Below are 12,364 nucleotides of genomic sequence, written 5' to 3'. Positions count from 1 at the left end.
TTTGGGCCCCCTGGTATGTGACCTTGGTACTGCAGCAGAACATCGTTTTTTGTATCTTTTTACCTGGACGTGCTATGGTCTTGATTTTTTGGTGGCAGATAGCTTGTTTGACAAGTAAAAGACATTATTTGGATGCTAATATTTATAATCATGATGTACTGACATTTTGATTTGTTTCCTTGATGTTCCAGATCGTGACAATCAGTCCATGTTGATCACGTATGTATATCTTATCTTTTCTTACAAATTGTTATTGTTATTATGGCAACAGCATGATGTGAATTATTTTTTTCTTTTCTTACAAATTGTTATTGTTTTTATGGCAACAGCATGATGTGAATTATTTTACATTATGACATGTTCTTTGATGAGAGAAGAAAAGTTATCCCTTATTTCAGTCAATACATGTATGTCATTATTCATCCAATCTGGACTTGATATCAATCCTTGTCGATTGGCTCTAAACCCTAAGCTGCCAGAAATCTAGTAGTAGTATTGACCACTTAAAGCATCCTACAGCATCATCCCAGCATCTCTTCCTCTATGGGGGTTAACTTATGGTTATGGATAGCTCATTAGCCTGATTTCAATCAAGCCTCCTGTAACCGCTCGCCGCGGGTAGGGGACAGAAACCCCCGCCACCAGACAGCTGCAGTTTGCGTTATACAGACTAGATAGCTCATGTGCAAGCTCAAAGGCTTCAGTGAGGAACACATGTGTGTGGTATTGTTTCTAATCATAGTTAAGCTCAACAAACCTGAAGGATAACATGGATGAATAGATGGATGCTTAAACACGACTGTATATCATACACTGGTATGCCGGGATGCCAGTGTTTCTTCCTGGCATGATCCTCATGTTTGCTTAGAGATCCACAAATAATGGCAGTCTTCCTGTGTGTTCTGACTGTTCTCTAATTTATACAGCAAGAGTCTTTTTTTTTATTTATGTACACGTAATAGTATGTAATCAAATTTTGAGTTCTGGTTTGGTAATGCTTTATGGAAGCTTTCTTTAAGCTAACTTAGCTATTATAGCTATGCAAGATAAAGTTCTCATCAGTTATTTCCTCTTTGCAAACAAAACCATCTCAGTCTGTATCTCCGGATTTTGTTTTTAAAGTTGACTTAGGTATTTTTCATCACAACATTAAGTTTTAATCTCTACGTGAGGCCACACCATTCTAATTTCTAAAAAAGTGCTACATGTAGATTGGAAAATCAACAGGAAAACAGAATCTCAAAGGAAAGTTTGTACTTTGGTGCACACAATTTCAGGGAGTGAACAGGGTCAGGTGCAAGTTAGTGAACAGGGTCAGGTGCAAGTTTTCATCCCAGCCTTCTGTTTTCATGATTTTGTTTTGCTAAAATTTTAAAAAATTCCTTAAACCAAGAAATTAAATTGGTGTGGCCTAAAAGATGTTTTCTTTTTTCCCCACAGAGGTGAGAGTGGTGCAGGAAAAACAGAGAGTACGAAAAAGGTCATTGCCTACTTCGCCAATGTTGCAGCCTTGAGAAAGGATCATGTTGAGGACACAAAGAACACCAAGGACACAAAGGTTTATGTTTTGTCTACTTTTATTCTAAACGTTTGCTATGGTCCAGACAGTTTTTAAAAAGAAAAAAAAAAGCCCACAATGATTTGACATAGTCAGCAGCTTTTGGTATGGATCTTGAGTACTCATTTGATTCTGCTATGTCATGATTTGTAAAACTACAAACTATAACAGGCATAAAAATGACCATCACAATGATTAGATTTTGTTTTATCTTAGATCAATTTTCCTAAATGTTAAGCTGTTTTGTAGCGCTGTGGGTTGCCTATTGACCTTCTCTGTATAGCTGACTACCCTTGGCCAACTCTATTTGGCCAATTTCTACTATTTTCCCAGCGATCCGCGGAGCCTGGTAGAGGCTAGCTGTTTTGTACTGTAGCATAAGATTAAGACATGTTTCCTGTTGGTTCTGTGATTCATAAGACGAAATTGGCCCCACAGAGGTGAATTCCATGCATGTATATCTGCTTTCTTCCTCAGGTTGGCACCTTGGAAGATCAAGTCATTCAGACCAACCCTGTGCTGGAGGCATTCGGAAATGCCAAGACGGTCCGGAACAACAACTCCTCCAGATTTGTGAGCCCGCACTATATTATCTCCAGTCTTCCTACATGTTTTCCCCAATCTCCATGTTAGAGTACGTCATTAACCCGGACCCAGACATCTGTAAATTAGCAACACATTTCAACTTATCAGTAACGTCATGTTCTAAAGATAGGGTTAAAGTGTCCCAATGAACAACCAGCTGTGTGATACAAACTGTGAAAGGAAACACCAGGAAGTCTGGGCGAGATGGTCATTATTCTTCAGTCTGGTTGGATAGTCAGAAAGTCTGTTACATTTACCTGACTATTTGTGTATTTTGATATCCCAACTGAATAAAGTACACCAAATCCTTTTGTTCATTTTAAAGCAAAATTCACTGGTTGTACATGTAGTTGTTGATTTGGATTTATGAATTTGTCCCTTTGCAGAAAGAAAATATCATCCATTCTTTTTTTCAGGGAAAGTTCATCAGAGTCCATTTTCAAGCAAATGGCAAGCTTGCAGGGGCTGACATCGAAACATGTAAGTTTCTAATAGTATTAAAACTTTTAAGATGTATTCATTCAATTCAGTGGACGAGTTACGAGAATATTCATCAATCAGTGACTTGAAAAGGTAACGAGATACGCACTTCCAAATTTTTGATGTCTACTGTACATCTTGATCACAGATTATCCTAGTCTCGCAAGAACACGAGACTAGGACGAGACTTGTGTAGATTCAGTGGACATTTTACAACAGTGACATTTTCCAAGATTACAGAAATCGGAACACCTTAGAGAATCTTCTTTCAATTTTCTTTCAATTTCAGATCTATTGGAGAAGTCCAGGGTGACAGCACAGCAACCTGGGGAGCGCTGCTATCACATATTCTACTGCCTGTTGTCAGGGAGGTTTCCAGAACTACAAGGTATCAAGTTTCCCCTTTAACTTTAAGGAAAAATAGGTTGTTTGGTCTGTCTTGCCTGTTCTTCTACTGCTGGAAACTGAAAGGGGTCAGCTAAAGTTAAGATTGAAAAGCCAACTATACTTTGCTAAATACACCCTGAAGTCAAGTTCTCACTTGCTTTACATAATTCAGTCATAGTTCATAGCTCTCCCGCCATTTGCAACATGATGTTTACTTTCCCTTGCAGAAAAGCTTCTTTTGAATGGAGACCCCAAATTCTACAAGTTCATTTCCCAAGGGGACACCAGAATAGATGGAGTGGACGACTCCATGGAGATGAAGAGCACCGATGAAGGGTTCGACATCCTTGGCTTTGCTGCTGAGGAGAAGCTGTCCATTTACAAACTGGTCGCTGGGATCCTCTACTTTGGAAATATGAGGTTCAAGCAGAGACCAAGGGAAGATCAGGCAGATATAGATGGCACACAAGGTTGGCGTCATTTTTTAAAAAGGATATTTGGAGTTTCTTTTAACACAACCAGGTCAGACACCTTCTTCAGAGCTTCTGACTGGAGTACTTCTCACCGCTATAAGTAGCCAATGTAGGTGGCGCTTTTGCGGTGAGAACGTAATCCCAAACGTGGCTGAGCTTGTATCCCCCCTCGTCTCGGTTTATCACTGGTGATGACTTCCTGATCCCACCTACATCGGCTACTTATAGCGGTGAGAAGCAGTACTCCAGTCAGAAGCTCTGAAGAAGGTGTCTCACAGACACCGAAACGTCAGCAGGTGAGAATTACCTCGTTGTGTTAAAAGAAACTCCAAATATCCTATGTTTTACCAACCTGATGAAATTATTTTCGGAAGGATTTTTTTTATGTAGCTTTTAAATATTGGGTATAAAAAGAAATTGATGTTAAAGTTTGCAAGCTAACATTCTTTCTGGATCTGTTCTTTTATTCTTTTGTCTCTTTTGCTGTAATTGATGTTGAAAAGAATATACATACGACATGGATGAATATTTTCCACTGAACAAAGACAGGAGAGTAATCATTGATGTAACTGTTTCTGGAACTGTTTTGTATCAATAGAGGCAGAGAAGATTTCCCATCTGCTTGGTGTGCCAGAGCCAGAATTGGTCAAATCTATCCTGAAGCCGAGGGTCAAGGTCGGTAATGACTTTGTCACGAAGGGACAGAACATGCAACAGTGCTATGAGTCTGTAGGTAAGTACCAGCACTTTATTCACCTTCCACGGCGTGGAAATCAGTCATAGTATTCGGGCTGTGCACCTAATTTTTAGGTTACGTTCACCAATACCATTACAGGCGATATGTACCCCCTGGATAAATAAATAAACAAACAAACAAACAATGCAGCTATTCCCAAAAATGAATTTCTAGCTCTGGTTATCTCCATGAAAAATTGAGATTTTTTCATGGAGATATTGTTTTGAGCGTGTTTGCGTGACTGTGTATTTGCGTGACTGTGTGTTTGCGTGACTGTGTGTTGGTGTGTGTGTCCGGATGCTTGAAGTCAGCATAACTGAAGAACGTCTGGATGGATTGTAATGATATTTGGTATGTGGGTAGGTCTTGGGAAAACAAAGGCCAAGGTCGATTTTGGGCCCCCTGGTATGTGACACTAGAACTGCATTGGCGTTTTTGTCAAAATCTTCCAAGGAGAATAACTGAAGAAAGGAACGACAGATTTGCGTGTTATTTGATATGCAGGTAGCTTGGACAGAGATGTACACAATGAAGTGCAAATCATGCAAATTGGGACTGAATTTGCATGAGTAATGAGGAAAATCTATATTTCCATTCTAGGCATGCTGCAACAGCTGGCACATGTCAGTTTCGAAACTGGGTCAAGTAGTCCCCATGCAGGGACCCCACAGCTAATGGTCAAACCATTTGGTAGTTATGTGACTGTGAACATGGTTGAATACAAATTATGCAGATGTGGGCCTAATTTGCATGAGATTTGAGGTCTCCGAACGCTTGTTCTATACTTTGGGTTTTGCAATGTCCTTCTCTAAATATGTTAGTACTAGATTAATTGTAGTGATCAACAAATCATGGGTCATGCTATTGATTTGATCAAGTCTCTTAATTATTGACAAACATTTAAGCCTTACAAAAGATTGCTCTGGGGAGCTTTCAGGACAAACTCTCTGTCTCTTCGTCAACCAGGTATTAGGGTCAGATCAAGTCTCTTGATTGTATTTCCTGTGCAGGTGCCCTAGCAAAGGCCATCTACAACAGGATGTTCAGCTGGCTGGTGGCTCGACTCAACAAGACTCTAGATACCAGAATGCAGAGGAGCTACTTCATAGGGGTTCTAGACATAGCAGGATTTGAGATTTTTGAGGTTAGAATTTTTCTTTCATTTTATTGCACATCCATGTATTACTTACTTATTTACTTATCCTTACATCCATGTATTATCCATCAGTATTTGTCCTAAGCCCAGCAGTAGGGTTTGGGTTGGCGTTAGGAAGGGCATCCAGTCGTAAAAACTCTTGCTACAAAAAAGACTTGCACTTGATGAGGAGTTCTGGAGCTCCCCCATCCATGTGTAAGCACGTCCAACCCCCATATGATGGGGAATAAAAGACGTAAAATTGAAAAGAGAGAGATTTAAAAGACAAAGGGGCATACAGTTGTGATGGGTACATCTCTGTCAATACAATTACAGCTTTTACATTTTGCATGGATGTTCAGTGGTATAAATACTACTTGACAATAGCTCTTGGTGTTTGTTTTTTCCAGTTTAACAGTTTTGAGCAGCTGTGCATTAACTTCACCAATGAGAAGCTGCAGCAGTTCTTCAACCACCACATGTTCGTGCTGGAGCAGGAGGAATACAAGAGGGAAGGGATCGAGTGGGAGTTCATTGACTTTGGCCTGGACCTGGAATCCTGTATTGCTCTCATTGAAAAGGTCAGGAAGGTTCTGGTGTTTGTAGGTTTGGGGTCTGCAACCTTGTCTCATCTCATCATTGACAATATTATATAGATAGTGCCTTCATGTAGTTTGAAATGGAGCATTGTACAGAATAGAACCTAATCATTGTATAGCATAGAACCTACATATAGCTTTTAGTAGTTTGACATAAGTAGCCAGTAGTATTTTAATTTTGCCTTACATTGTACCTGTTACAATCGTTGTGCAATAAACTTTGACTTGACTCTAAGCCTTGCACATGCCAGCACTGTTTGTGTACCAAACATTTTCATAAAACGGAACCAATCGCCTGGTGAAATTTTTCCAAAGAGCGCTTCTTCGATATCAAATGCCCAAGAATTTTCATATCTTATTAGATTAGGATAAACTGTGTACATATGAGATGATGTAAATTTATATGTATTTTTATCTTGGTAATGTCTGATTGTTTAGTCATTTTGTATTCCTCCCAAGGTTTAGCCCTTAAGCCTTTAACAATAGCCTGCGGCTAGTTTGGCAACCTAGGCTGTATGCACATGTACGTCAGCTAAACCAATAGGTAAATGAAGATAAAGAGATGCCATGTCAGTCTCTAATATTGCTGTTTTTGCCTGTTGTTTTGCTGTAGCCTATGGGCATCATGTCCATCCTGGAGGAGGAGTGCATGTTCCCGAAGGCTTCTGATGACACTTTCAAGGCCAAGCTCTATGAGAACCACAATGGCAAGTCTCCCAACTTCCTCAAGCCAAGGGTGCAGAAGGAAGGGCCCCATGAAGTCCACTTTGAAGTTATCCACTATGCTGGAGTGGTAAGATTGGCATCTGTATTATAAACCACTGTTGGACCTAACATGTTAACTTTCTAGCAGCATTGGCTGTTTTTTTAACATCATCAAGAGGTATGAAGGGACCTTTATCTTTTTTTTTGTAGGTGGACTTGACTTCCTAATGAGGAAGTATTGAAATTCAACAACAGGATTCACATAAAGATCTAAGAATTGTGTATTGTATATAGACTAGAAGCAAAATTTGTTTTCTGTCAGAGCGTACCATTGTCATTTCTTGGTCCAGCTAGTGCCATTTAAGTGCATTAAAAGTGTAGAAGCTCTGAAGAAGGTGTCTGACAGACACCGAAACGTCAGCAGGTGAGATTCCTGGTTGTGTAAAAAGAAACTCCAAATATCCTATGTTCTACCAACCTGATGAAATTATTTTCGGATGTACTGAAACTGATTCAAGTCCTTGTCTGGTCCCATAGGTTGGCTACAACCTGCATGGTTGGTTGTATAAGAACAAGGATCCCCTGAATGAGTCTTGTGTGAGCTGCTTCGCTAAGTCCCACCTGGATCTGTTGGCTGTGCTCTTTGCTGAAGCCGCCGGCCAAGAGAGTGGAGGTCGAAACCCTGGTACGTTCTCCGACAGGATTTACAAAATGTACCCCTATAGCACTTGGCGGTTGGCAGTAGGAAGATTATTAATCAGATTACATAACAACTACAAGCATGCCGAAAATAACTGTTGTAATGCCAACCAGCCTGATCCCTGAAGGAAAAATTCCTGAAAACTGTTTTTTTTTCTTTACTGTACATGTAGATACTATATTTATCCTTGTTGCATGTTCTGTGCATGATGCATGAGTGAAGCGGATGTTCACATACTGAACACATGTGTAGAACTGATACTGCCTGTCAATACACTACAGTCTATACCATATCATTAACAATATACCCTTGACTTAATTCAGAGGCAATGATGTCTCAAAATGATTCTATGCTATGTTTGCATTAAACATATTCAACAAGTCTGAGTTTTCTATTAAAATGCATGCCACATGTTTTGACACTGATGATAAGTGAAGATAATATGCACATTAAGGTTCACAATGCTTTTTTGCTAGGTGAAGGGATGCTGGATCACAGTCAAGGACACTTGCCACCATGTACATGTACACTACATTGTCTCAGTGTTGGGTCCCTATGCCAACTTGCCCTGTCATAAAGCGTAATATTACTCGTTACACAGTCAAACTTGGTCTCACGACCAAAAGACGACCATCGGCTCAAGACGGCCGATTTCGGTCAGTCAAGATTTTTTCCCCCATAGACACAAGCATTAAGCAATGTGTCAAAGACGACCAAAATGTTGGCAAAGACGACCGCGTCATTTTCAAATGTGTGGCAACATCGGTAATTAATGCTAAGTTGCAGAAAACCATGGCTAAATCGCCATGTTTTGCCGCGCGGAAAACCAAGATGGCGCCCGTGGTCATAGGTCATTGGGATAGTGTACTGTTATGACGGCTTGCCACACTGGGAGAAACTTTCTCAGACACCTGGATCAAAAAAACAACACCCTTTGTTTAGAGACATGAGTCTGGGAATCTAAGCCAGAAGCCAGTATTCTTTCTCATTAATATTGTGGTAGAAGGATCACTGGTCAGGCTGATCCCCCAGACACCTGAACTGAAATGTCCAAATTACTGTGTGCATACACCTGACACTGGAGATAGTGTACTGTACATGTTTGTTTTTTATAATGTGCACTTTGCATGGCACTCTCTTGCCACCACTCTAGCACGATCCCTGCCCAAGTATGGGTACATCGATGTAGCTGAAAGAGCTTCAGGTACCGTTTCTCATATCTTTAATGTCTGTACGCTCGTTCTCATTTAAATGTACACATTTTGTAATCTCCGTTACCGATTGAAATAAGACGTTCCTGACATTAGGATATGCCACATATGAGATGTCAAACTGCAGTTTTTATGACGACTCAAAACTTTTCTAGCTTTAAAAACGGCAGTTGTTTAATATGTGGCATATCTTAATGTCAGGAATGTCTTACTTCTAACGGTAACGGAGATTACAAAATGTGTACATTTAAATGAGAACGAGCGTGTAATGTCTGTCAATCTGTCTGTCTGTTGACTTAACTCTGTGTCTGTTTGTCAGTGAATTAGTCTTAATAAGTCTGGACAAATACTGCATGTATGTTATACATCTAGTTCTGTAGATAATGTTAACTTTGTAGTACAGTATGTCAGCATTTAGACTTGTTAAATAGATATAAAGACACATGTACCACTTATATGATTGTGTACATGTGCATTTAGGCATAAGTTGTTATTTCTAAGTGTAGTTGCTATGCTATGTTCTGGTCTTGTGTTCAAGAAAGTGTTTGTGACTAATCTTCCTCTATGTGTGTATCTCCTGTAACTAACCACTACAGTGAAATAGTATAATTTTTGTAGTTATTCAAGTCTTATTCCAATACAGTAAATCCTAAGTAAAATTCCATATAATTTTCAGTAGAAAGATGTGTGGACTTTTCTAAAACTTTCTAATTCGTAATACAATGTAGGATTTTAAAGTTTCCTTTTTCATAAACAATTTCAAAAAGACGGTCGTCAGGGATTGAAGAAGACAAAGTTAACATGTTGTAGATTTTCAACATTTTGTAATACATTATATTTGTCTTTGTTACAGCCGCTGGAAGGAAGCACAAGAAGTCTGGTGCCTTTCAGACTGTCTCGGCAAAACACAGAGTGAGTGCTGATTCACTGTCTATTCAAGAAGTCACTATATATATAGTCAGTTAGTCTATAAACATGGTACTGCGTGAACAAAATTCCAACAACAAAAAGTAAGTAAAAAATATTCAAACGATCGAAACATACATCGCAAAAGTTCGAGAAACAGTTCAATCAGTCAAAGTTCAAAGTTCATTTGCCAGAGTTTGAATGGTTGAGTTGGCTACGTGTCATCGTCGTCTTCTTTCATCTTCCCGGATTTCCCAATTTCTGTGAACAATAGATCATTCAAGAAGACACTACTCATGTACATATCAGGTCATCAGTAGATAATTGTTTGTCTGGACATCAACGCTATGATTAACCAAGTGATTCAGACTTGTGAAGGGATTATTACAAAAGACACACATTTCGGGTAACCTGCTGATATGATAATTGATTTGTGTTAGTCATTAGCATGACAGTTTATTTCTCCGTCCCTTATGTACATGTATATGGTGTGATTACACAGTCAGTGATATGTGAAGAAACATTACCTTTGCCTCATTGTACATTGTATGTTTGTAGCCAATGCCAAGGCAATTGGTAAACTTGTACAATAGAGTTGTTAATGACAGTATCAAGTACTAAGAAACACTACCAGTAAATGGAGCCCATCACAGTATTAGCAAAGTCCTTGCAGAAACCTGATATGGCCATCTACATGTGTGGCTTTACCTGACTCTAGCAAGCTCCGAAGGGATCTACGTACATTTACAATCGTGCCATTTTTTATATATATAAGGCCACACCAATTTAATTTCTTTGTTAACAGATTTTTTTTTAAATTTTAGAAGAAAAAAAATCATGAAAACAGAAGGCTGGGGTGAAAACTTGTACCTGACCTGGTTCACTCCCTGAAATTGTGTGCACCAAAGTACAAACTTTCCTCTGAGATTCTGTTTTCCTGTTGATTTTCCAATCTAGCATTTTTTTTTAAATTCCGTTAACCAAGAAATTAAAATGGTGTGGCCTAAAGTAGGGACAAAGTACTGCAGCTATGTTACTGAAAGGTCAATCAGGTGTCCCCAATATATAAATGTGAGGAATAATGCATTAAGCACAGAAAGCAATGTGAATGTAATATCTTTTGTAGGGCTGGTGCCAGCTACTGAAAGCTGAGAGACGGGCAAAGGGCAGGTGATGAACACAACAATGCCAAGTTCATACTTACCACACCTTAACATACTTACCCAAGTTTATACTTACTTACTTACTGATCTTACAGTTGAAATTGCACCTGACCTTATCTTTCATTAAGGTTTCTGAAAGACAACTTAATCAAGTTTGCATAGTTCCGCCCTGGGTTTGATCCCGGCTGTGTCGCTCACCCGACATGTACGCTACCGGAAAAGGTTGCAGTCCTTAGGACAGGACGTTAAACTGTGGTCCACTGTTCATTGTGCTTGTCGAAAAGAGCTAGGGGAATTTCCCCGGTACAATAAAACTGTAAATACTGTTCATAGCATCTGTCTTCCTGTCATGACCAGTGGAAGATTAGCTCATCTGTTCATTGAGTTCATTTGAGCTAAACTGTTTCGAGATCACTTTCCTTTCCGGCAAACAGTGGAGATATTTCAAACATGGAGTTTTTAATAGCAAAACTGTCAGTAAAACTTATGTTAGAAGACAAGGTCAGGTGCTTTGATTACAGGAATGCAGGATGACAACTGACCACTCCAGAGAGCATGGTTTTAACTAACATTTTCAGTTGTTCTATAAGTATTATCCTTTTGTTTTTGCAGTTTCATGATATGTGTGTGTGAACAGCATGAAAGATGATACTGGCTGAAGTTATTATGTAGATACGGCAACTGGCTTTTTTTCAGGTTATATGATCATTGATCTGCTTGACCTCAAATATTCTCTGCAATATGCCTATTTCCAGGTGTATGAAGTTGCTTAAGTTTCAGGATCAAATTGATATTCAATGTTGGTTTGCTTTCAAGTTTAGGAATGTTGCATGTTGATGCCTTGGTTTGAAAAGTTTTGCTGTGCCTTTCAGATATTTGTTTCATAGTTCCATACAATTTTTATGCCATTTAAGTGATGAAAGACAAACACTCGTCCATTGCTGGATAAGTACAGTCAAACCTGGTCAGGCAACCACCTGTTGCAGGCAATCACCTCTAGCCACAAGCCACATCAAGGTACAGCTGAAGGGTGGCTGAGGAGTTTTGGGATGTTATTGAAAAAAAAACCTTTATAAACCTTCCTCAACCTTAATTTTTTTTTCAGGTAGTACCTTATACTAGCAAGGTGATGATTTATGCAAATTAATATGACGTCATGATTACGTCATCAAGAGTTATAAGGCCACGCCCATTTTTAGAAAAAAGGCTCTCCTTGGCTTGTACTTTGATGTTTATCAATAATACTTTGCAGGAATGCACATTATAGTGATACATCAAGGATTATGTGAGCCTATGATTATATTTGAAATGACGATTTTCGGCGAATTTTTATAACAATAAAAATTTTTAACATCACCCTGTCCTGAGCAACTGACTGTCTTCAGCAACCATTTTCCCTCAGTCCCTTGACTGGTTGCTGCATCTAGGTTTGACTGTACTCACACTCAAAATGTGAACTGATGATTCAACAGTATGATGCACTGCAGAACATTAACTTAAGAGGGCCTGCATGGGGGGGTCCCGACAACGCTCTACGCTAAATTCGGAGGGCCGGCTACGTAATACGCTAAATTCAGAAAGCCTCCCTACACTCAAAGCTAAATTCAGAAAGCCCCCCCTACGCTCTACGCTAAATTATGGAGTGGTCGGCAACGCTCTACGTAAAATTAAAACGGCCGATTACTCTCTACGTAAAAGGGGCATGCAGGCCCTCACTTAAGTTGTG

At 39.4% G+C, this 12,364-nt stretch overlaps 1 protein-coding gene across 3 annotated transcripts in view; it reads left to right on the top strand.

Annotated features, from left to right (window-relative positions):
• Positions 1 to 12,364, top strand: part of LOC136440824 (myosin-16-like) — a 93,959-nt gene that overhangs the window by 18,402 nt on the left and 63,193 nt on the right. For 2 of the 3 annotated variants that reach the window (XM_066436948.1, XM_066436950.1), the window contains exons 4-16: positions 192 to 219; positions 1,441 to 1,558; positions 2,036 to 2,131; positions 2,560 to 2,623; positions 2,913 to 3,011; positions 3,238 to 3,480; positions 4,082 to 4,216; positions 5,230 to 5,363; positions 5,765 to 5,935; positions 6,567 to 6,746; positions 7,196 to 7,343; positions 8,512 to 8,562; positions 9,423 to 9,481. In XM_066436948.1, coding sequence (XP_066293045.1) covers positions 192 to 219; positions 1,441 to 1,558; positions 2,036 to 2,131; positions 2,560 to 2,623; positions 2,913 to 3,011; positions 3,238 to 3,480; positions 4,082 to 4,216; positions 5,230 to 5,363; positions 5,765 to 5,935; positions 6,567 to 6,746; positions 7,196 to 7,343; positions 8,512 to 8,562; positions 9,423 to 9,481 — 1,526 coding nt within the window. The remainder of the gene's footprint in view (positions 1 to 191; positions 220 to 1,440; positions 1,559 to 2,035; positions 2,132 to 2,559; positions 2,624 to 2,912; positions 3,012 to 3,237; positions 3,481 to 4,081; positions 4,217 to 5,229; positions 5,364 to 5,764; positions 5,936 to 6,566; positions 6,747 to 7,195; positions 7,344 to 8,511; positions 8,563 to 9,422; positions 9,482 to 12,364) is intronic. The other variant, XM_066436949.1, reaches the window with a different exon arrangement.

Source organism: Branchiostoma lanceolatum, chromosome 8 (genome assembly GCF_035083965.1).
Source record: "Branchiostoma lanceolatum isolate klBraLanc5 chromosome 8, klBraLanc5.hap2, whole genome shotgun sequence".
Taxonomy (NCBI): domain Eukaryota; kingdom Metazoa; phylum Chordata; class Leptocardii; order Amphioxiformes; family Branchiostomatidae; genus Branchiostoma; species Branchiostoma lanceolatum.
This window is presented reverse-complemented; position numbering and strand designations above follow the sequence as displayed.